General features: G+C 33.1%; 1 protein-coding gene across 27 annotated transcripts in view; it reads right to left on the bottom strand.

Annotated features, from left to right (window-relative positions):
* LOC129269699 (uncharacterized) overlaps nt 1-26770 on the bottom strand; it is a 181306-nt gene that overhangs the window by 115213 nt on the left and 39323 nt on the right. For 13 of the 27 annotated variants that reach the window (XM_064105260.1, XM_064105258.1, XM_064105259.1 and 10 more), the window contains 37 exons: nt 26051-26170; nt 25584-25703; nt 25002-25121; nt 24497-24616; nt 23145-23264; nt 22601-22720; nt 22166-22285; nt 20844-20963; nt 20581-20700; nt 19904-20023; nt 19437-19550; nt 18916-19041; nt 17731-17850; nt 16187-16306; nt 15332-15451; nt 14834-14953; nt 14248-14367; nt 13704-13823; nt 13442-13561; nt 12782-12901; nt 11427-11546; nt 10611-10730; nt 10069-10188; nt 9807-9926; nt 8630-8749; nt 8071-8190; nt 7515-7634; nt 7006-7125; nt 6456-6575; nt 6194-6313; nt 5537-5656; nt 4706-4825; nt 3883-4002; nt 3329-3448; nt 2848-2967; nt 769-888; nt 211-330 (listed from right to left, as the gene is read on the bottom strand). In XM_064105260.1, coding sequence (XP_063961330.1) covers nt 211-330; nt 769-888; nt 2848-2967; nt 3329-3448; nt 3883-4002; nt 4706-4825; nt 5537-5656; nt 6194-6313; nt 6456-6575; nt 7006-7125; nt 7515-7634; nt 8071-8190; nt 8630-8749; nt 9807-9926; nt 10069-10188; nt 10611-10730; nt 11427-11546; nt 12782-12901; nt 13442-13561; nt 13704-13823; nt 14248-14367; nt 14834-14953; nt 15332-15451; nt 16187-16306; nt 17731-17850; nt 18916-19041; nt 19437-19550; nt 19904-20023; nt 20581-20700; nt 20844-20963; nt 22166-22285; nt 22601-22720; nt 23145-23264; nt 24497-24616; nt 25002-25121; nt 25584-25703; nt 26051-26170 — 4440 coding nt within the window. The remainder of the gene's footprint in view (nt 1-210; nt 331-768; nt 889-2847; nt 2968-3328; nt 3449-3882; nt 4003-4705; nt 4826-5536; nt 5657-6193; nt 6314-6455; nt 6576-7005; nt 7126-7514; nt 7635-8070; nt 8191-8629; nt 8750-9806; nt 9927-10068; nt 10189-10610; nt 10731-11426; nt 11547-12781; nt 12902-13441; nt 13562-13703; nt 13824-14247; nt 14368-14833; nt 14954-15331; nt 15452-16186; nt 16307-17730; nt 17851-18915; nt 19042-19436; nt 19551-19903; nt 20024-20580; nt 20701-20843; nt 20964-22165; nt 22286-22600; nt 22721-23144; nt 23265-24496; nt 24617-25001; nt 25122-25583; nt 25704-26050; nt 26171-26770) is intronic. The other 14 variants (XM_064105245.1, XM_064105242.1, XM_064105246.1 and 11 more) reach the window with 14 other exon arrangements.

Raw genomic sequence — 26770 nt, 5'->3', positions numbered from 1 at the left:
GAATTTAAATGATATTCTAACAATCAGTGACCAAGCCAATATGATACTTGTATTTAGTGTTATATATTTGTTGCATATTATTACCATTATTATTTTTAGTTTTTAATTATCAATATTACTTTCATCACCACTAACATTACCATTATAAAAATACAGCTGCACAATATTACAACAAAGGAAATCAAGTGATGTCCATCATGGAAGACTTACCATTTTCACAATTAGCTCCTTCAAAACCAGTGCTACAGAGGCAAACATAACTACTGCCATTGGTCTGATCAAAGCAGGTTGCACCATTCTGACAAGGGTTGCTATTGCAGGATAGTATTTCTACATAGGTTGAAATTATAAAACTGATTACAAACTGAAATAGATACGGTAGAATACAGAATACAGTAGACAAAAATTAAAGCTGTAGTCTCTATTGATTAATCGTTTTTTGAAATCTCAATAATTGCATTTAAAGAAGCTGAGATATTTGATAAACTCATGCACAAGGCAATAAAGTGGTCTACCACTATAATATGACATGCAGAACATTAACAGAATGTATCTTTGACAGAATGTACCTTTGAGAAAAATAATTAGACCGGGGTCCAGTTGGCTACTGAAATTTGCACTATCACTAGAACTCATAACAATATAATTCCATATATATCATGGTACCAGCTGGTAATATTCTATGATTTTTCTACATAATTCATCATCAAAATAATAATCATTTCCACTGCAACTGAGACACAAGCCAAGATTTAATTCATGGTATACCATTTTCGCAGTTTGTTCCATCAAATCCATCAGGACAGAGACAGACATAACCACCAGCACCATTATGATTAAAACAAGATGCTCCATTCTGACAAGGGTTGCTATCACAAGCAAGGAGTTCTGGAAAGAAAAGGCACATACAGAACTCATGAAATCCGTGTCTTGGAGCCTGTAACACAAAACTTAGCAATTGATTATATAACTGATTTTACACTTGACTGCACATGTTATCAATCGTAGAAATAAGCTCTATGATCAAGCACTGAGCTCTAAGTTTTGGGACCCATAAGTGCCATTGTTTAAATTTACATGTACCAAGTCAAATACATATAGTTTACACCAGTTGGCTTTCACACAAAGGGATATCCTAATATATTTTAATTACATTTTTTTCATTAGAACCACTAAGTGGTCATATAATTTGTCAGAATACTAAATAAAGTTATCTGCAATTCTAAGAAAATGAAAAATACTAGGAGCTAAAATCATCAAAGTCCATATATCACACAAACTTGATAATGCTGCAAATAAAACTCAAAACAAATCATTCAAATCAAAGTGACAACAGGATAGACACACACGGACGGAAGTTGTTCCTTTTAGTTCAAGGTCTTATTGATATAATTTGGATCAGTAAATAGAAATACAACTAATTGCATGATTAAACCTTTTCAAAGTGCATGATGCTTTATCGGCTTGATAAATTGATGGGGGATGACTGCAAAATGTTATTAGCAGTTTGTCTAGAAATGCTGGACTAGAAATGTTTAACAAGTTCAACAGAATGTTGAACATGGAGAAGAAAGGTTTAGCAAACACAATCTTGTAAGCATTCTTTGTGATGTCACATCAATGTCTTTTTTTTTTCCTTAGAAGGTAGTTGCTTGAAGGACCAACTTCAGAATACAAAACCAGCTACAAATAGGCAGATGTAAGAAGTGCCATCATTGTTACTAAAACACAACGCTCCATTCTGACATGGGTTACTAATACAAGCAAGGAGTTCTAGATGAAAGTACAGATAGAGGTAAAGGGATGTTAGTAACAAAAAACAAAAAAATATTCTAGGTCACAAGAGAGGAAGGACAAAGGAGACGTTTCTTTTAATTTTTTTAGTAGTAGCAAAGAATTTTGCAATATACCGGAAAATATAGCAAGCAAGATAGGTATTTCCATCACTTTTAATAGCATTTCTTTTGGCAAAATTTGAATGCTGTGATACTGATGTTTTTTAGCCATATATGGGTATTTTTTGTATTCGTGTTTGAACATTCAAAATCATGTAACTTAAAAAAAGAAATTCAAAATATGACATATTCAAATCAAATGAGAGATTATTAAAAGGAAAAAAAATTACCACAACCTACCAAAACGTATGGTGTATGTGCTGTACGTTTTTCCCGACATGTATGTATTGCTCGTGCAAAGTAAAATATTTTCCATAAATCCATATTCTGGTAATTCATAAACTCCTCTTATTAAAAAACACCTATGAGAAACTTCCCCAGATTTGCTGGATTCCAGAAATGTAAGAGAAATAGTTTTTAAAAGACATTAGTAAACTTCTTTGATCCTCTAACTCCCAATAAATACAGTTCAGTTAAGAAAGTGCAAATGTAATGGTGTGATCCAGGCGGCCCACTGTTCTAGACAACCTACAATTCTCGATTGCTAAAAAATGAAGTGAAGCGGCAAGGTTGGGGATAAGTAAATGTCAGTTGTTGATCACATCCCAAACAAGGTGCTAAAAGAAAAGCCCATCAGTGTTAAGTTGAAATTCAACATGAGAGTTCAAGGAAGACAATGATTAGATGTGTAAAATAAAGAAATGTCTCAGTAGGCTGCTCTATGAAGACGCAATTGTTGACAAAGGAATTACACCTATCAGTCTACTCGTGCAAAAAAAGGATTTTAACCATGAGTAAGGAAATGACAAACATACACATAATGTATAACACAAAATGGTTAATGTAGTAGTGGAGTATATAAGAAACAGATGCATTGCAACTAGAAAACAATAAATGGTGAGACTTAAAAGGAGTTCAATCAAATTAGTGCAGAGACAAAAACATCATGTACCATTTTTACAGTTTGTTCCGTCAAATCCATCTGGGCAGAGACAGGCATAACCACTGCCCCCATTACTATCAAAACAGGTTGCTCCATTTAGACAAGGGTTGCTAGCACAGGCAGGGGTTTCTGATTTTACAAAGGCAAAAAGTGAAATATACAACTTTGGTTATGAAATATCTGTGGAGTTGTATCCTGTGATGAATATACATGTATATAATTACACAAAAATTAGATTGCTTATGAAATTAATTATGATTATAATAATAATCATAATAATGATAAAACTAATAACTACTGCCATCATTGCAAAAAAACAGGTTGCTCCATTCAGACGAGGGTAGCTGGTACAGGCAAGGATTTATAATTCTGTGGTAAAACAGCTATAACTTATTACTTGTGATTCTAATAAAGGATATATGTTCTGAATTACTATATTCAGAGTTAAACATAATTTTTCTCCAAATAACATTCATATTGCAATATGTACCATTTTCACAGTTTGTTCCGTCAAATCCATCTGGGCAGAGACAGGCATAACCACTGCCCCCATTACTATCAAAACAGGTTGCTCCATATAGACAAGGGTTGCTAGCACAGGCAGGGGTTTCTGATTTTACAAAGGCAAAAAGAGAAATATACAAATTTGGGTATGAAATATCTGTGAGGTTGTATCCTGTGATGCATATACATGTATATAATTACACAAAAATCAGATTGCTTATGAAATTAATCGTAATAATAATAATAATGATGATAATAATAATAATTATGATAAAAATGATAACAATATAATAATAATAATAACTATTGCCACCATTGCAAGATAACCAGGTTGTTCCATTCAGACAAGGGTAGCTGGCACAGACAAGGATTTCTAGTAAAGGATTGCATTACAGGAAAAACAAATCAATGCTACTTTTGTAGTGGAACATAGAACAGCTATAACCGATTACTGGCGATTCTAATAATGGATATATGTTATGAGTTACTATATTCAGTTATACATAATTTTTCTTCAAACAACAATATTGCAGTATGTACCATTTTCACAGTTTGTTCCGTCAAATCCATCTGGGCAGAGACAAGCATAACCACTGCCCCCATTACTATCAAAACAGGTTGCTCCATTTAGACAAGGGTTGCTAGCACAGGCAGGGGTTTCTGATTTTACAAAGGCAAAAAGAGAATTATACAACTTTGGTTATGAAATATCTGTGGAATTGTATCCTGTGATGAATATACATGTATACAATTACACAAAAATCAATTAGCTTATGAAATTCATTATAATGATAATAATAATGATAATAGTATATAATTACACAAAAATCAGATAGCTTATGAAGTTCATTATAATGATAATAATAATAAATATAATAATGAATACAATAATAATAACTACTGCCACCGCTGCAATAAAAACATGTTGCTCCATTTGGAAACCGGTGTGTTGGCTTAATTGGTAGAGCGTCCGTCTCACAACCGGGAGGCCGGGGGTTCAAATACCAGCTGCATCAGTCCAAAAGACGTTAAAAGATGGGAGTTGCATCTACCCTGTTTGGCGTTCAACGATTAAAGGGATAGAGCCTCGTCGATCTGGCGCTGCACAGCGGCTGCCAGGCCCACGATCAATTGGGGAAAGCAAATTTTGGAGTATTTCATTTCATGTCTATTTTGAACAATAAAATATGGTTAATATGGATTTGATTCTAACAAGAGTAGCTGGCACACACCAGAATTTCTACTTCTGTGGTTGATCAGCTATAACTTATTACTTGTTAATCTAATAAAGGATATATGTTCTGAATTACTATATTCAGAGCTTAATATAATTTTCTCCAAACATTCATATTGCAATATGTACCATTTTCACAGTTTGTTCCATCAAATCCATCTGGGCAGAGACAGGCATAACCACTTCCCCCATTACTATCAAAACAGGTTGCTCCATTTAGACAAGGGTTGCTAGCACAGGTAGGGGTTTCTGATTTTACAAAGGCAAAAAGAGAATTATACAACTTTGGTTATGAAATATCTGTGGAGTTGTATCCTGTGATGAATATACATGTATACAATTACACAAAAATTAAATAGCTTATGAAATTCATTATAATGATAATAATAATGATAATAGTATATAATTACACAAAAATCAGATAGCTTATGAAGTTCATTATAATGATAATAATAATAATTATAATAATAATGAATACAATAATAATAACTACTGCCACCGCTGCAATAAAAACATGTTGCTCCATTTGGAAACCGGTGTGTTGGCTCAGTTAGTAGAGCGTCCGTCTCACAACCGGGAGGCCGGGGGTTCATATACCGGCTGCATCAGTCCAAAAGACGTTAAAAGATGGGAGTTGCATCTACCCGGTTTGGCGTTCAACGATTAAAGGGATAGAGCCTCGTCGATCTGGCGCTGCACAGCGGCTGCAAGGCCCACGATCAATTGGGCAAAGCAAATTTTTGGAGTATTTCATTTCATGTCTATTTCGAACAATAAAATATGGAAAATATGGATTTGATTCTGACAAGAGTAGCTGGCACACGCCAGAATTTCTACTTCTGTGGTTGAACAGCTATAACTTATTACTTGTTAATCTAATAATGGATATATGTTCTGAATTACTATATTCAGAGTTAAACATAATTTTTCTCCAAACAACATTAATATTGCAATATGTACCATTTTCACAGTTTGTTCCGTCAAATCCATCTGGGCAGAGACAGGCATAACCACTGCCTCCATTACTATCAAAGCAGGTTGCTCCATTTAGACAAGGGTTGCTAGCACAGGCAGGGGTTTCTGATTTTACAAAGGCAAAAAGTGAAATATACAACTTTGGTTATGAAATATCTGTGGAGTTGTATCCTGTGATGAATATACATGTATATAATTACACAAAAATTAGATTGCTTATGAAATGAATTATAATGATAATAATAATAATAATAATAATGATAATAATATTGATAATGATACAAATAATATAATAAGAGTAATAATAACTACTGCCATGATTGCAATATAAACTGGTTCAGACAAGGGTAGCTGGCAAGGATTTGTAAAGAATTGCATTACAGGGAAAATAGATCAATGCTACTTCTGTGGTAGAACATAGAACAGCTATATACTTGCGATTCTAATAATGGATATATGTTCTGAATTAGTATATTCAGAGCTAAACATAATTCTTCTCCAAACAACAATGTTGCAATGTGTACATTTTTACAGTTTGTTCCTTCATAGCAAGTAGGACATAGACAGGCATAACTACTACCACTATTGTTAACAAAACGGATTCTTCCGTCTTGACAAGGATTGCTGGCACAGGGTACCTACCATTTTCACAGTTTGTTCCTCCAAACCCTGTAGGACATTGACAGACATATCCACTACCACCGTTGCTCTCAAAACAGGTTGCTCCATTTTGACAAGGATTGCTGGCACAGGGTATCATTTCTAGGAAAGGAAGATGTCATGACATGAAGTTAATACTGGAGATAACCGATAGATATCAATAGTGCCATTAAATAATTCACATTTTATGAGTTTGCATTTATAGTAAATAATAGGATAATGATAATAATACTGAACTACCTACCATTTTCACAGTTTGTTCCTTCAAACCCTGCAGGACATTGACAGACATATCCACTACCACCATTGCTATCAAAACAGGTTGCTCCATTTAGACAAGGGTTGCTGGTACATGCGAGGATTTCTGGATTTACAAAGGCAAAAAGTAAAATATACAACTTTGGTTATGAAATATCTGTGGAGTTGTATCCTGTGATGAATATACATGTATATAATTAGTATATAATTACACAAAAATCAAATTGCTTATGAAATTAATTATAATGATATTAATATCGATAATAAGAATTATAATTATATTAATGATAACAATAATATAGTGATAAAAATAATAATAACAACTGCCACCATCACAATATAAGCAGGTTGCTCCATTCAGACGGGTAGCTGGCACAGGCAAGGTTTCTAAAGGATTGCATTACAGGAAAAATAGATAGTAGATGATAATTATAACTAATTACTTGTAATCCTAATAACGGATATATGTTCTGAATTACTATATTCAGAGTTAAACATAATTTTTCTCCAAACAACATTAATATTGCAATATGTACCATTTTCACAGTTTGTTCCATCAAATCCATCTGGGCAGAGACAGGCATAACCACTGCCCCCATTACTATCAAAACAGGTTGCTCCATTTAGACAAGGGTTGCTAGCACAGGCAGGGGTTTCTGATTTTACAAAGGCAAAAAGTGAAATATACAACTTTGGTTATGAAATATCTGTGGAGTTGTATCATGTGATGCATATACATGTATATAATTACACAAAATAGGATTGCTTATGAAATTCATTATAATGAAAATAGAAATGATGATAAGGATAATTATAAATAATCATGATAACAACAACAATAATAATAATTACTACTGCCACCATTGCAATAAATACAGGTTGCTCCATTTAGACTAGTGTAGCTGGCACAGGCAAGGATTTCTACTTCTGTGGTCGAACAGCTATAACTTATTATTTGTGATTCTAATGGATGTATGTTCTGAACTACTATATTCAGAGTTAAACATCATTATTCTTCAAACAACATTAATATTGCAATATGTACCATTTTCACAATTTGTTCCGTCAAATCCATCTGGGCAGAGACAGGCATAACCACTGCCCCCATTACTATCAAAACAGGTTGCTCCATTTAGACAAGGGTTGCTAGCACAGGCAGGGGTTTCTGATTTTACAAAGGCAAAAAGTGAAATATACAACTTTGGTTATGAAATATCTGTGGAGTTGTATCCTGTGATTAATATAAATGTATATAATTACATAAAAAATCAGATTGCTTATGAAGTTAATTATGATGACAATAATGATAATAATAATTAAAATAATAATGATAACAATATAATAATCATAATAGCAATAATATGTAATAACTACTGCCACCATTGCAATATAAACAAGTTGCTCCATTCAGACAAGGGTAGCTGGTACAGGCAAGGATTCTAGTAAAGGATTGCATTACAGGAAAAATTGATCAATGCTACTTCTGTGGTAGGACAGCTATAACTGATTACTTGCCTTTCTAATAATGGATATATGTTCTTAGTTAGTATATTCAGAGCTAAACATAATTTTTCTCCAAACAACAATATTGCAATATGTACCATTTTCACAGTTTGTTCCGTCAAATCCATCTGGGCAGAGACAGGCATAACCACTGCCCCCATTACTATCAAAACAGGTTGCTCCATTTAGACAAGGGTTACTAGCACAGGCAGGGGTTTCTGATTTTACAAAGGCAAAAAGTGAAATATACAACTTTGGTTATGAAATATCTGTGGAGTTGTATCCTGTGATAAATATAAATGTATATAATTACCAAAAAAATCAGATTGCTTATGAAGTTAATTATGATGACAATAACAATGATAATAATAATTAAAATAATAATGATAACAATATAATAATCATAATAACAATAATAGTAATAACTACTGCCACCATTGCAATATAAACAAGTTGCTCCAATCAGACAAGGGTAGCTGGTACAAACAAGGATTTCTAGTAAAGGATTGCATTACAGGAAAAATTGATCAATGCTACTTCTGTGGTAGAACAGCTATAACTGATTACTTGCCTTTCTTATAATGGATATATGTTCTTAGTTAGTATATTGAGAGCTAAACATAATTTTTCTCCAAACAACAATGTTGCAATATGTACCATTTTCACAGTTTGTTCCGTCAAATCCATCTGGGCAGAGACAAGCATAACCACTGCCTCCATTACTATTAAAACAGGTTGCTCCATTTAGACAAGGGTTGCTAGCACAGGCAGGGATTTCTGATTTTACAAAGGCAAAAAGTGAAAATATACAAATTTGGTTATGATATATCTGTGGAGTTGTATCAAGTGATGCATATACATGTATATAATTACGCAAAATCAGATTGCTTATGAAATTAATTATAATAGAAGTGATGATAACAATAACTATAATAATTATGATAACAAAAACAATAATAATACTAAAAACTACTGCCACCATTGCAATAAAAACAGGTTGCTCTAATCAGACATGGGTAGCTGGCACAGGTAAGGATTTCTACTTCTGTGGTAGAACAGCTATAACTTATTACTTGTGATTCTAATAATGGATATATGTTCTTAGTTAGTATATTGAGAGCTAAACATAATTTTTCTCCAAACAACAATGTTGCAATATGTATCATTTTCACAGTTTGTTCCTTCAAATCCATCTGGGCAGAGACAGGCATAACCACTGCCTCCATTACTATCAAAACAGGTTGCTCCATTTAGACAAGGGTTGCTAGCACAGGCAGGGGTTTCTGATTTTACAAAAGCAAAAAGTGAAAATATAAAACTTTGGTTATGAAATATCTGTCCGTTTTGACAAGGATTGCTGGCACATGTATATAATTACACAAAAATTAGATTGCTTATGAAATGAATTATAATGATAATAATAACAATGATAATAATAATGATAATAATAATAATATTGATAATGATACAAATAATATAATAATAGTAATAATAACTACTGCCACGATTGCAATATAAACAGGTTCAGACAAGGGTAGCTGGCACAGGCAAGGATTTGTAAAGTATTGCATTACAGAAAAATAGATCAATGCTACTTCTGTGGTAGAACATAGAACAGCTATATACTTGCGATTCTAATAATGGATATATTTTCTGAATTATTATATTCAGAGTTAAACATAATTCTTCTATAAATATTAATATTGCCATATGTACATTTTTACAGTTTGTTCCTTCATAGCAAGTATGACATAGACAGGCATAACTACTACCACTATTGTTATCAAAACGGATTCTTCCGTTTTGACAAGGATTGCTGGCACAGGGTACCTACCATTTTCACAGTTTGTTCCTCCAAACCCTGTAGGACATTGACAGACATATCCACTACCACCGTTGCTCTCAAAACAGGTTGCTCCATTTTGACAAGGATTGCTGGCACAGGGTATCATTTCTAGGAAAGGAAGATGTCATGACATGAAGTTAATACTGGAGATAACCGATAGATATCAATAGTGCCATTAAATAATTCACATTTCATGAGTTTGCATTTATAGTAGATAATAGGATAATGATGACAATACTGAACTACCTACCATTTTCACAGTTTGTTCCTTCAAACCCTGCAGGACATTGACAGACATATCCACTACCACCATTGCTATCAAAACAGGTTGCTCCATTTAGACAAGGGTTGCTGGTACATGCGAGGATTTCTGGTTTTACAAAGGCAAAAAGTAAAATATACAACTTTGGTTAAGAAATATCTGTGGAGTTGTGTCCTGTGATGAATATACATGTATATAATTACACAAAAATCAAATTGCTTATGAAATTAATTATAATGATATTAATATCGATAATAAGAATCATAATTATATCAATGATAACAATAATATAGTGATAAAAATAATAACAACTGCCACCATCACAATATAAGCAGGTTGCTCCATTCAGACGGGTAGCTGGCACAGGCAAGGATTTCTAAAGGATTGCATTACAGGAAAAATAGATAGTAGATGGTAGAACAGCTATAACTAATTACTTGTGATCCTAATAATATATATATTTTCTGAATTACTATATTCAGAGTTAAACATAATTTTTCTCCAAACAACATTAATATTGCAATATGTACCATTTTCACAGTTTGTTCCATCAAATCCACCTGGGCAGAGACAGGCATAACCACTGCCCCCATTACTATCAAAACAGGTTGCTCCATTTAGACAAGGGTTGCTAGCACAGGCAGGGGTTTCTGATTTTACAAAGGCAAAAAGTGAAATATACAACTTTGGTTATGAAATATCTGTGGAGTTGTATCCTGTGATGAATATACATGTATATAATTACACAAAAATAAGATTGCTTATGAAATTAATTATGATAATACTAACAATGATAATAATAATGATATTGATAATGATACCAATAATATAATAATAATAATGATAACTAATGCCACGATTGCAATATAAACAGGTTCAGACGAGGGTAGCTGGCACAGGCAAGGATTTGTAAAGTATTGCATTACAGGGAAAATAGATCAATGCTACTTCTGTGGTAGAACAGCTATAACTTATTACTTATGACTCTGATACTGGACATATTTTCTGAATTACCATATTCAGAGCTAAACATAATTTTTCCTTTGATGCATATAAGTGTATATAATTACACAAAAATCAAATTGCTTATGAAATTCATTATAATGATGATAATCATAATACTAATGATACCAACAACAACAATAATAACTACTGCCACCATTGCAATAAAAACAGGTTGCTCTAATCAGACATGGGTAGCTGGCACAGGCAAGGATTTCTACTTCTGTAGTAGAACAGCTATAACTTATTACTTGTGATTCTAATAATGGATATATGTTCTGAATTACTATATTCTGAGTAAAACATAATTTTTCTCTAAATAACATCAATATTGCAATATGTACCATTTTCACAGTTTGTTCCATCAAATCCACCTGGGCAGAGACAGGCATAACCACTGCCCCCATTACTATCAAAACAGGTTGCTCCATTTAGACAAGGGTTGCTAGCACAGGCAGGGGTTTCTGATTTTACAAAAGCAAAAAGAGAAATATACAATTTTGGGTACGAAATATATGTGGAGTTGTATCCTGTGATGAATATACATGTATATAATTACACAACAAGAGGAGCGCCTCTGGCAGTCTCACCTGCATCACACGATTCAATATAGCAGCAATGCTGACTTCGAAAATTACTTTAACATAATTATTCACAAAAACACAATTCATATAATGATACAATACCATGTTCAATGACATTAAAGGACACTTGACCTTGATCATGCAACCTAGAACTTGTCAGTGATACTTGATTACCCCTATATCTATATTTTATAAACTATATCTATAAACTTTGAAAGTTATGACAGCAATCTAATAATTACCTCTAAAATGGCAAAAGTTCATTGACCTTAAATGACCTTTGACTTTGGTCATGTGACCTGAAACTCGCATGAGATATTTAGTGATACTTGATTACTCTTAGGTTTAAGTTTCATGAAATAGGTCCAAACACTTTCAGAGTTATGATGGTTATTCAACAATTCCCCCCAACAAGGCCAAAGATCATTGACCTTGGTCATGTGACCTAAAGCTTGCACAGGATGTTCAGTGATACTTGATTACTCTTATGTCCAAGTTTTATGAACTAGACCAATACACTTACAGAGTTATGAAGGTAATTCAACAAATACCCACAACATGGCCAAAGTTCATTGACCTTAAATGACCTTTGACCTTGATCATGTGACCTGAAACTCGCACAGGATGTTCAGTGATACTTCATTATTCTCATGTCCAAGTTATATGAATCAGATCCATACATTTCCTAAGTTATGCTGTCATTTCAAAAACTTAACCTTCGGTAAACATTTGATGTTGACGCCGCCGCCGTCGGAAAAGCGGCGCCTATAGTCTCACTCTGCTATGCAGGTGAGACAAAAATCAGATAGCTTATGAAATCAACTATGATAATAATAATAAAGATAATAATAATAATTATAATAATAATAACAATAATCATTATAACAATAATGATAAAAACAATAACAATAATAATAACTACTTCCACCATTGCAATAAAAACAGGTTGCTCCATTCAGACAAGGGTAGCTGGCACAGACAAGGATTTCTACTTCTGTGGTAGAACAGCTATAACTTATTACATGTCATTTCAATATTGGATATATGTTCTGAATAACTATATTCAGAGCTAAACATAATTTTTCTCCAAACACCATTCATATTGCAATATGTACCATTTTCACAGTTTGTTCCTTCAAATCCATCTGGGCAGAGACAGGCATAACCGCTGCCCCCATTACTATCAAAACAGGTTGCTCCATTTAGACAAGGGTTGCTAGCACAGGCAGGGATTTCTGATTTTACAAAGACAAAAAGTGAAATATACAACTTTGGTTATGAAATATCTGTGGAGTTGTATCCTGTGATGAATATACATGTATATAATTACACAAAAATTAGATTGCTTATGAAATTAATTATAATGATAATAACAATGATAATAATGATAATAATATTGATAATACCAATGATATAATAATAGTAATAATAACTTCTGCAACGATTGCAATATAAACAGGTTCAGACAAGGGTAGCTGGCACAGGCAAGGATTTGTAAAGTATTGTATTACAGGGAAAATAGATCAATGCTACTTCTGAGGTAAAACCTAGAACAGCTATATACTTGCGATTCTAATAGTGGAGAGATGTTCTGAATTACTATATTCAGAGTTAAACATAATTATTCTCCAAACAACATTAATATTGCCATTTGTACATTTTTACAGTTTGTTCCTTCATAGCAAGTAGGACATAGACAGGCATAACTACTACCACTATTGTTATCAAAACGGATTCTTCCATTTTGACAAGGATTGCTCGCACAGGGTACCTACCATTTTCACAGTTTGTTCCTCCAAACCCTGTAGGACATTGACAGACATATCCACTACCACCGTTGCTCTCAAAACAGGTTGCTCCATTTTGACAAGGATTGCTGGCACAGGGTATCATTTCTAGGAAAGGAAGATGTCATGACATGAAGTTAATACTGGAGATAACCGATAGATATCAATAGTGCCATTAAATAATTCACATTTCATGAGTTTGCATTTATAGTAGATAATAGGATAATGATGATAATACTGAACTACCTACCATTTTCACAGTTTGTTCCTTCAAACCCTGCAGGACATTGACAGACATATCCACTACCACCATTGCTATCAAAACAGGTTGCTCCATTTAGACAAGGGTTGCTGGTACATGCGAGGATTTCTGGTTTTACAAAGGCAAAAAGTAAAATATACAACTTTGGTTATGAAATATCTGTGGAGTTGTATCCTGTGATGAATATACATGTATATAATTACACAAAAATCAAATTGCTTATGATATTAATTATGATAGTAATAATAATAAGAATTATAATTATACTAATGATAACAATAATATAGTGATAATATTAATAATAACTACAGCCACCATCACAATATAAGCAGGTTGCTCCATTCAGACGGGTAGCTGGCACAGGCAAGGATTTCTAAAGGATTTCATTACAGGAAAAATAGATCAATGCTACTTCTGTGGTAGAACAACTATAACTTATTACTTGTGATCCAAATAATGGATATATGTTCTGAATTACTATATTCAGAGTCGAACATGATTTTTCTCCTAACATGAATATCGCAATATGTACCATTTTCACAGTTTGTTCCTTCAAATCCACCTGGGCAGAGGCAAGCATAACCACTGCCCCCATTACTATCAAAACAGGTTGCTCCATTTAGACAAGGGTTGCTAGCACAGGCAGGGGCTTCTGATTTACAAAAGCAAAAAGAGAAATTTACAACTTTGGTTATGAAATATCTGTGGAGTTGCATTTTGTGATGAATATACATGTATAACATTACACAAAAATCAGATAGCTTATGAAGTTAATCATGATAATAATAATTAATAATAATTATAATAATAATAATAAACAAAACAAAAAATAATAATGATGATAATAATAATATATAATAATAACAATAAACAGAAATAATAATTACTGCTGCCACCATTGCAATAAAAACAGGTTGCTCCATTCGGACAAGGGTAGCTGGCACAGACAATAATTTCTAGTAAAGGATTACATTACAGGAAAAATAGATCAATGCTACTTGTGGTAGAACAGCTATAACTGATTATTTGCGATTCCATTAATGGATATATGTTCTGAGTTACTATATTCAGAGTTAAACATAATTTTCTCCAAACAACATCAATATTGCAATATGTACCATTTTCACAGTTTGTTCCGTCAAATCCATCTGGGCAGAGACAGGCATAACCACTGCCCCCATTACTATCAAAACAGGTTGCTCCATTTAGACAAGGGTTGCTAGCACAGGCGAGAGTTTCTGATTTTACAAAGGCAAAAGTGAAATATACAACTTTGGTTATAAAATATCTGTGGAGTCACTATATTCAGAGTCAAACACAATTTTTCCCCAAACAACGTTAATATTGCAATATGTACAATTCTTACAGTTTGTTCCTTCATAGCCAGAAGGACATAGACAGGCATTACTACTATCACTATTGTTATCAAAGCAGGTTGTTCCATTTCGACAAGGATTACTGGCATAGGGTATCATTTCTAGGAAAGGAAGATGTAATGATATGAATACTGGAGATAACCGATAGACATCAATAGTGCCATTAAATGATTTATATTTCATGAGTTTGCATTTTTATTGTAAATAATAGGATAAGGATAATCATACTAAAATACCTACCATTTTCACAGTTTGTTCCTCCAAACCCTGCAGGACATTGACAGACATATCCACTACCACCGTTGCTATCAAAACAGGTTGCTCCATTTAGACAAGGGTTGCTGGTACATGCGAGGATTTCTGTATTAATTAATGGGATAGATAATGCGCTCAAAATATAAGAAATATATAGCGTGAGCAAGTTTTTCTGAGATTGATAGCATTTGCACTACTTTTATTTTGCTGTGAATATATATATCTTTTTAAATTTCGAGTATCAGGTTTGTACCATTGCACTTGCAAGGTCCAAACAACTATGTAAAAGAATTTCATAGGCATATACATAGATAAATAACCATTAAATACAATTTAACATAATACTTTATCATACTCTAGCTTTACTCTGATTTATTAATTCAGCTTAAACAAAAACATACAGGGATGTGAATTTAATGTCCTTCTTTTGAACAGTAGTGTTATCAAATGGTTCAGGGTTAATTAATAAATTTCATACTCAAGGATTAGTTATTTTCATGTAACAGGTGTCCATATATTTCTACGAACATACATATTTTAGGATAAATAATGTTTCTAACACAAAACCATGCAAACATAAGGTAATAAACATAAGAATTACAACATTATAGAGAATTCATTCATAATCAATTAAAAAAACATTGTTAAATGACTACATGATTTGTTATTACTACTATTCTTTTATGGTGGGGTATCTTTGTTGTCATGAAATACTGTCTAATTTTAGTTTGCTTGATAGGAGCATTAGTCAGAATAAATTACCAGCAAACAACAATTTTATTGAGTGTTGTCACTATGGCGATATCTTTCTTTTTTACATGAATGGCAATAAGAATTTACCAATTTCACAATTGACTCCTTCAAATGAATCCACACAAAGACATACATAGCTGTTGGTATCATTTTGATGCATACATGTAGCTCCATTCATACACGGATTGCTGTTGCATGCTGGGATGTCTAGATTAGTAGTTGAGTATATATATATATAATGTAAGTATTTACATGTATTGATACAGTATACAATAAAAATATAAACATTCACACATTACTGATTCGTACTAAAAACCATCAGTGCCACAAAGAAAAAAACCTGCAATTTTTCTATTAATCTGTTTATACAGACTATAGTTTTCTTCAACTTCGAACAAACAGATTACGCCTTTTCTTCCGGGCACGAATGGTCTTTCGTATATTCATGACATGTAAACCATTCACCAGAGATCTTTTATCTGAATAGAAATGATACCAGAATTACTTGCTCAAAAGTATGACAAAATATCAAGTGTGAGTAACTCTATACAGTTGGCTTAATATTCGGAAGACATAATGACATGTTGAGCAAAACCATATAGTGTAAAGCAGCGCTTCTCAACCGGTGGGCTGCGAGAAACTCCAGAGAAAACAAATAGGGGGAAAAATCTATAGCATATTTCACAGACCTGCCTGATCGGTCTACATGGGTCAAAAAAAGCTCAGCACGCTTAGGTACCATGCATGTTGCAAAGCATGCACATGTACACTATGATTGTTTCCATTAACTCCCTGTATGAAGTTAATTATAGTCGCAAATTTACCGGAGATTTGCGAATGCAAATTAGTTCTCAAACTGTTTGTTTTGAATGTGCTTCAGAGCTTTATGTTCAAATTCCACTAAATATATTTTCATCAATATGGACGTTTTCTTAAAATTTTGGTAGATGGGCCTCAAAGAAAATCTGAGAGTCAAAGTGGTCCCCGAGTAAAAAAAGGTTGAAAAGTGCTGGTTTAAAGAACCATAGGAATGATACCTCCGAATCCAAGGAACATGCTATCATAGGGAATTCTTATTTGCTATATTGATAAATTTTCTTCTTGTTTTCATTTCACCTTGTTTGTGGTGTATAATGTGTTGAATGGAATACAAGCCTTGATCAAAACCAAACATATGAATTCCGTTTTAGCATGGCAAAATGGATGATATACATGTTATGTACATAAACAAAAGTATAAAATGGCATATAGGTATTGCATGCATAATGTTAAAATATTAGTCATCTCCGAACGAGGCTCCTTCATTGTGAATAGGACTGCATTTTCACATTCAAAAACTCACTTTTCATGGACTCACAACAAATAATCAAATATGGTATTACCTTTTTACATAAATATAGGTAAATTTGAACACCACCATATTTTCATCCTTATAGAAACCATTACTTTGAACATAAACTGACAGATGGGTGGATAAACTCATTTTTAATAGTGATGATACCAAGAAAAACCCTCTGAACAAAAAGCAGAATAATCTTGCCCTAAAATTCTACTATTCATAATGCCATATAAGAAGCACGTGTGACAATAATATTTGGACATTTAGGATATGATAAAGAACAGAACATTACCATTTTCACAGTTTACACCATCAAAGCCAGCTGGACAAGCACAGACATATGCAGAGAATTCTTCACGGTCTATACAGGTAGCTCCATTTTGACAAGGATTGCTGTCACAGGGAGGCAGAACTATACAATAATGAGAAGGTAAAATCAAATTTATAAAGGAATATGAGGTGGATGATATAAATGGATATCTGAAACACTTGGGCCCGAATTCATAAAGGTGGTTTTGCATCTGGGGTTTCAAACCAGTTTGAACCCACATGGTGCCAATGTCCTAAGATGTTCCAGTTGTGCATAAAATTGTATGTAACTTTATAAACACCTTTCTGAAACACCCATCTGGGCCAATTTTGTTTATCATTCAGAAGAATGATCTGGTATCAATAAATGAAAATGAATAAATAATGCAACTATTCAATTTTTGCATAACTATTGATGAAAAAATCATGAAACATTCCGTCAGTGCATGCAGACCCAAAAATTGCTAAAACATGTGAATTCGTGTACAAATCCAATGCAAAAAGGGTTTTTAGCCAAAATTCTTGAATGTACCATTTTTTCTTTTACTGATCAAAATAAATTTCCCGACGATTTCCATTATTAAAGAAAACAATAAAAACCAAAAAGTAAAAAAAACAAGAAAATACCTAAGAAATTTAGAAAACAATAAAATACATAAACAAATAGAAGTGATGTTGATATTTTCAAAGTACATTTGATTAAATTCCTACTAAGTCTGTTAACCAAAAATTTGTATTTCAGGGGGATTATTTACTTAATTAGAGCAAACTTTTTATTTTACACACAAATTAGCATAATTTATTAGCAATGATATTTTTTGCAGAATTTGATCTTATAGATTTGTAGACTATGCCATGGGTAACGTGCGTCCCAACTTTTGTCACGATCCTGCGATGGATGGCCGAGATCATGGGGGGGGGGTAATAAGCCTTCTTAGGTTTCAAAATAGCCCAATCTATTTAGGGTTATCAACCAAAAGTGTTACATAATAATATAGTGTTGAAATTCATTGGCCATAATTCTTACACCATACAATCTTTTGAGACAAAAGACTTACAATCTAGTACTTTATATAAACAGCATATCAATTAAAGAAACGATAAGGGTTTCTGGACATAGCTATTTGCTTGAAAGATTTAAACATGTAATAATGATTATATAACACACCTGTAACATTTTCACAATTCTTTCCCTCAAATCCAGTGGGGCAGACACAAAAATAATCCTCTCCATTGCTATGGGTAAAGCAAACACCATTGTTGACACAAGGGCTGCTATCACAGGCTGAGAGCTCTGTAAAAAGAACACATTGATATATCATGAAAGTGAAAACATATCATCAAATCATCATGTTTTGTATAAGTCAGAAAAGGTCACATTGCTATGAGATGACAGTGGTCTCCCCCCGCCATTTTTTTTTATACTTCTTCACGCCAACATTGTGTTTTTTCCTCACAATATAACATTCTTCCAGTGGAATGACATTTATTATTGTAGTCTTAAATGTTCAGACTATTTACATTTTCTTTCTGTTTGCATCAACTTTTCAAAATATACCATGTATCACTCTTCGTTTATCTAAATATGTACTGCCATCCCTGGCTATTCAATGACATTTCTACTCGAGATGGATGGAATGTCAAATTTATAAATGACATCCAAAAGAACTTGTCTGAAATAAAAGTTACCAGTTTCACAGTTTGTTCCCTCAAAACCCATTGGACAGATGCAAGTAAAGCTTGCCCCTCCTTCAAAGCAGGTCGCTCCATTCAGACAAGGATTACTTGCACATGGTTGAATCTCTGCAAAGGTACAGCAAAAATGTTTTAAGTTCGTTAAGAAATACAACTCATTGTTCGTTTCAAAATCTATTCTTGGTCAATAAGAAGAGAAAGAATACAGATGAAGATGCATTGAAAATGTAACATAGTGAGTACTGAACAGCTGAGAGAGAAATCATAAAAAGAATTGATCATTAAATTGCCTTCTTCCAATATAATTTACTGTTTCATAAGTGCTATGACTATAGAAGGTACTGATATCATCAAGGTCTATTTCATATACCATTGAAAAGAATCAGTTCAGAATAATTTGGAGTTATTCCTGGACTCATAGATTCAAAATATAACTAAAGAAAACAATATTGCTAATGTACCATTTTCACAGTTGCCTCCTTCATAGTTATCCGGGCACAGACAGGAATAGGCAGTTCCACTTGAATGTGTGAAGCAGGTAGCACCATTCTGACATGGATTACTCTCACATGGCTGTATCTCTGTGGATTTTTTGATGAAAGATGATTTAATGACAGGGAAATTACATATTCTTTGGCATAAGTAAGTTTAAATGACATATACATACCCCTTTTCTTTCTTCATTTAAGAGTAATTTTGTCTGATAACACAAGGGTACGTTTGTAGATTTTTTATTATGAAACAGGAAGGTAACAAAAATTTTAATAGAAATGCACATAACTAGAAACTTTTCAAAAATACATCAAAGTGAAAGTACACATAAATACCATGTGAATCACTTCCGTTAGGTTGCTATAGAATATGTAGTAGCTGTAAAAGGTGAGCTGTTTAAGCAGATGAATAATTGCTGAGTAGAAATGTGTGAAGGCATATTAATGGCTGTGGGTCATAAAAATCAAAATGGTTTCTCCATCGAACAACGATTGCTAGCACAGCCAAATATTTCTGATAAGAGACAAAATATGAAATCAAAATAATTAAACACATGATTAAAAGTTGGAAATTTTACTGAATATGAATGTCCTTTAACATAATAAATTGGTGAAATAAGAAATAAAATATCCGACAAGAAAATTACCATTTTCACAGTTTGCTCCTTCAAAGCCATCTGGGCAGAGACAGGCATATCCACTGGCACCATTGCTATCAAAACAGGTTGCTCCATTAAGACAAGGATTGCTAGCACAGGATAACATTTCTGATAAGAGACAAAATATGAAATCAAAATAAAGAATGATAATTAAACACATGATTAAAAGTTGGAAATTTTACTGAATATGAATGTCCTTTAACATAATAAATTGGTGAAATAAGAAATAAAATATCAGACAAGAAAATTACCATTTTCACAGTTTGCTCCTTCAAAGCCATCTGGGCAGAGACAGGCATATCCACTGGCACCATTGCTATCAAAACAGGTTGCTCCATTAAGACAGGGATTGCTAGCACAGGGTATTATTTCTGATTAGGAAGAAATATTAGAATATATGTAAAATAGTACTGCACACATCAAAGATAGAAAATTGAGATGATTGATTAAAGAATAGAAGCAAAGGACTGGATACCAGATAATTTGTTACAAGGTTATCTCCTTAACCCTAAGAAGACTTAGGGGGGCTAATTCATCCCCCTCAACATTTTTTGCAATAAATCCTCGGCGTAAATTACTTTCAAGTCTCGCGCAACTTTTGAGACCAAAATTACATCCCCCGGGTACGCGGTTCTGAAATTACAAACATTTTGTAAGTGCATGCAGACGCAAAATTGCTCAAAAGCATGAATTTGTTTACACATCCTATGCAAATAGTGTTTCTAGCCAAAACTCATAAATGCATCAATATTTTCCCTTTTACTGATTAAAATCAATTAATTCCAATTTGTTTATGGTCAAAATAAAGTCCCCGACAATTTTCAAAAAAAAAAAAGTCGAAAAAAAGAAATACATAGGAAATTTAGAAAAAAAATAGAATACATAAGAAAATAAATGTGATGTTGAATTTTTTCAAAACACACTTGATCATATCCCTATAAAGAGTCTCCAAACCTGTACCAAAAATTAGTATTATATGGGCATTATTTTTTTAATTAGAGCAAACTTTTGATTTAACGCATAAATTAGCATCATTAATTAGCAATTTTTTGCAGATTTTGAGATCATAAGGGGGGCTGAATCAGCCCCCAGTCTTTTAAGGCATCAAAATAGCCAAGTCTTTTTAGGGTCAAAATCTAAGGATACAGCAAAAAGCAATAATTACACAACCTACATAGAGTACATCAGCCAATAAAAACTCATGTCAACTAATACCAACATTGAAGTCCAAAGGTAGTCAACAAGAAGTATTGTGATATCATTATTGTTTATCTGCATCACTCATAATTGACACATTTAACTTTACCTCTTGCACATGCCTTTATAAAATAGAGTACAAAATTGTTAAGATATTGCATGGAAATTATCCAAATGCGGAGATATAAAACATTGAGAAGAAGGGCAGTATGCTAACAATATTGAAGTAAATCAAAATATAGGATTCAAATAAAATGTTTCTATTCTGTAGAAACATGTCTATTTTTTGTAATAAGGGTAAGATTAAAATGAAATGGGAACACAGACTTGTTGAACAAATATCATATAAGGCTTAAATTCAATATTCTGTATCTACCAATTTCGCAGTTCAGTCCTTCGAAGCCAGGAGGGCAGAGACAGACATAAATACTGCCAACATTGTTATTAAAACAGGTTGCTCCATTTAGACAAGGGCTGCTAACACAGGCCAAGTTTACTGAAAATTGAATGATAAAAATGAATAAAGATTACTGCATGCCCTACAGAGAAGGGTTATGCCTGCAGAGGAGAAAAGTAACAGATTTTCACATGAGATGATAACATTAAACAGGATTTCTTAAGCCTTCACAGGCAGTACAAAAAAGTATCAACCAATATTTCAAGTTAAACATGTTTAAAAAGTATTCTTATCTTTTCACTTCAAATCACTGAGATTGGCACACAGAGGCTGTCTCATAAAGGGTTCCAGTTTTAATGAAAAACAAGGCATAGATAGTAACAATGTCGCAACACAATAATTTGGATGAATTACCATTTTCACAGTTTGTTCCATCATATCCAGTTGGGCATGCACAGACATAACCACTGCCACCATTGCTATTAAAACAAGTTGCTCCATTCTGACAAGGATTACTATCACAGGCAACAATTTCTGAAGAATAAGAGGATAAAAACATGTTTGACATGGGATCACAATCAGTGAACTAACAAAGAATTAGTTTCATTCAGACAATTTTTTTCCAGAGGCCACTGGGTAGAATTTTATACAGAGAGGAATATATGAAATGTCACATCTCAATTCATGGCAAGGAAAAAAAAAGATACAAGCACTACTACTAGAGCTGTCAACTTGAACAAGATCATTTCAGTATTCAAAAGCTGAAACAAAGTATTTTGGTGAGGAAATCAGTATTGCAAAGAAATACCATAGGACAACACATACAAATTATATCATTTTTTACATGAAAACATCAGTATTTTTCTCAATTGTCGGTACAAAAGACTGAAAATCAGTACTAGTTGGTAGCTTTGCAGTACTGCTTCTATTGAGATGTATTTTGTATTAAAGAAATTACCGTTTTCACAGTTTATTCCCTGGAATCCATCCATACAAACACAGGCATAACCACTGCCACTGCTCAGATCAAAGCAGGTAGCTCCATTCAGACAAGGATTGCTACCACATCCAATGATTTCTACAACGGAAGAACATAAAGATAACAGCCATTAATTCTATTTTAACACTCTATTAGAGGCAATGACCCGTATTCTGAAGTTAAAGGGGAATCTAACCCAAATAAAAACTTGTTTTAAGAGGAAAAAGAAAAATCAGACAAGTTGATAGGTGAAAGTTCCAACAATATTGGACAAACTATAAGAAAAATATGATTTTTTAAAAGTTGTAAAAATTTGTAATCACTTTCCCCATGGAGACTTCAAATTGGCCGTATATGTGATGATTTAGTGATGTAAGGCAAGGACTACTCTTCCATGTACTCCAATACAAAATGGCTAAAATGTCATTGTTTTTTTTCAAAAGTTTGCTTCAAATTATATTTTTCTTTTACGAGAACATAAAAGAATATACTACCTGGGTTATATTTAGATTACTGCCCCAGGGGCTTTCTTGTCATGATTCACTTACCCAGTTGCCAATTTGAAATCTACATATTCATAGGGATCTCAATCTTAAAGCAGCCACAACTTTCTTATATTTATCCAATTTTTTTCAAACTTTCACCATTCTGTTCTTATTTATTTCTCCCCTTTCCTACACAACATTTTATGACCAAGGCTCGATTCCCCTTTAAGTTTAACTCTTGCCATGATCAAACGCTGTGCTTAAATTAGGGGAGCAGAAACTCAAAATTTTGTTAACATTATATGTTTCTTATGTTTATGGTGTTCTTTTGTTTATGATTTGATGGTGAAGAAAACTATTTAGGTTATTATTCATAGAGAGTTATGGATAATTTCAGTGTCAAATATGCTGGAAATGTTATCCTGGACCCACACAGATTTTTGTCAATATTGGCTTTCCATAGTCAAACCAAAAGACTACAGTTTCAATTAAAGCTAAATTCTAAAAATGGGCCATTGTATTAGTGTTTTTGTAATTCATTTGATCAAAGATAAGACATGATTGCAGCTTGGATGGAACCAGTAAAGAATAAACCTGTTCAGTCAAAGCATCAACACTAATATTAGTGAAAGAAAGTGACAGTGGGTGCTGGTAAAAATACAAGTCAACACAGAGTTGAATTTAACCTAATTATTTGAAAACTTTATTCTATTTCACGACTTTTTAATAATATTTCAGGGGCATCTAGAAGCATTAATTTTTTTCTGTTTAAAGTAATAACAGGAAAAGTGACAAATACAATCACTATACACTATACACATACATGTATTCCAAAATTTCTCCTACCATTTTCACAATTGGTGCCTGCATAGCCAGCTGCACAAATGCAGACGTATTTGCCACCACCATTTTGATCAAAACAGATTGCTCCATTCTGGCATGGATCACTGATGCATCCCATAATTTCTAATACAAAGAGAAGAAAATTGAGATCATTCATAAAACCCATAATGCATATCATTATACATGAAAATTAAAATTCAACCTCAATATTACTGTAAATTGTTATTCCTTAGACGACCAAACATTTAGAATTAAAAATTTCTTAAAATATCACAGAAATCTTTTTGATTTCTCTCACTCAAGATTGAGAAAAAAAAACATTTTAGATGTATTCAGGCATTAATATTTCACAAAATAATAAATAATGGATGTGTACTCATTCCTGACCCCCCTCCCCATTTGAAAGAATTTATTTCAAGAGATAAATGACAATCTCATATACACAATTCAATAATCATTAATTGCCTTGGACATAACCAAGTGACTATACTCAGCCCACAACACCTACCTTGTTCACAGTTGGTGCCATCAAACCCATCAGCACAGAGGCATGCATAACCATCGCCACTTGTCTGATCAAAACATGTGGCTCCATTCTGACATGGACTGCTGTCACAAGCTGGTGTTTCTATTTTAAAAAAAGTTCATAACATTTGAAGCTTATGCAGTAACATCAATGATTAAAGAAGACAGAATTAGCTAGACAGTGCTAAAGTGAAGTGTCTAATGAAACATACAGTCAGTGATCTTCAGTGAAAAATCTGCCCTGAGTAATCAGATGGAGGGATTCTCGGTAACTTATAACAGTTATCAGTGAAAATCAGTGGCAAGTCTCTTTATGAAATGCTCACCACATAATCTCTACCCTGCATATCATTGAATATATTCAGAAACTATTACAAACTTAGCTACTGCTAAGAAATGACACAGAGGATGCATGTAGTTGGTTGAAACTAAATTCATCTAAAGGTTTGTTTCATCTCAGTTTAATCCTCAAGGAGATTTCATAAAATACATATTTTTAACCTGCGCAATTAGAAGGTAGTGGTATATATATTTTTTTCTTTTTAATTGTAGAGAGTATGATTACCTGTAGCACAAGTGAGTCCCTCAAAGCCTGGTACACATATGCATATATGACCTTCACCAGTGCCCATCTCCAGACAGGTTGCACCATTCTGACAAGGATCACTTGCACAAGAGATGATTTCTAATTTAAAAAAATGGCATACTTGAATGAACTAATCTATTAGATTCAATGATCTCACAACAAATCTTCAATATCATGAGCAACAAATCAAGAGTAACAGGTGAGTATTCACTTTGCAATTATGAACATTTGATTTATTATTTTTGCCTAATACAAAAAAAAAGACTAAAACCCAAGACATTTGCAGGAGATGCATAATATAGATTTCCCTTTTCCCTAAAATCGCTATTGATGTTGAAATGCTAATGTCAACTATGAAGAGTTGTGTGACATTTGTAGGTGTGAAGCACTGAGACGTACTTCAAGGAATATAGGCAATTCTTTTAAAATGTAGAAATGATACTAACCGGTTTCACAATTGGTTCCTTCATATCCCGAGACACACAGACAGACATAGCTGCCACCATTGCCATGCTCAAAGCACGTAGCACCATTCTGACAAGGATTGCTGAGGCATGGCAAGATTTCTATTTAAAAAAAAGATAACAGTACATTTTTATCCTGTTTCTTCCACAAAACAACATATAAAGGAATCATTTTTTCAACACCCTTCTCCCATGTCTGTCCCCTAAATACTGATGTAATATGAAGTGAAAACTACAGTATATGAATGTCATATGCAATATGAATGCACAAGTACCAAAGAAGTTACAAATTTTGTTTTCTTGAAATTCCAACACATCATAAAACACTACTACTGTTTCCTATCCCTACACGACAAATTCCTTACATTTATGATAGTAGTGGGTAAATGCAAACAAGACTTGTGGATGACGCCATCAGTATATCTTTTGTAAAAATAACATTATTATATATTGTTCAACTTCATCTGTTTATTACTTAGTTGTTGCCTTACTTTCCTTTACTGAAAAAATGTACAGCTGATTAATTTGTCTGTATGCTAAGGTGCACGATATAACATGTATATATCTGAATTCAATTAATTCATATACATGGATATCAATATAGAATATGAAATTAAATGATATGACTATACATCACCATATAATCCAATTACAATAGCAAAATAAAAACTAAAATGGAGTGATACAGCCCCATGAATACAT

The sequence above is a fragment of the Lytechinus pictus genome, chromosome 10, assembly GCF_037042905.1.
Source record: "Lytechinus pictus isolate F3 Inbred chromosome 10, Lp3.0, whole genome shotgun sequence".
NCBI classification, from domain to species: Eukaryota; Metazoa; Echinodermata; class Echinoidea; order Temnopleuroida; family Toxopneustidae; genus Lytechinus; species Lytechinus pictus.
The sequence above is the reverse complement of the archived record's forward strand: the minus strand, read 5'-3'. Positions and strand labels throughout refer to the sequence as shown.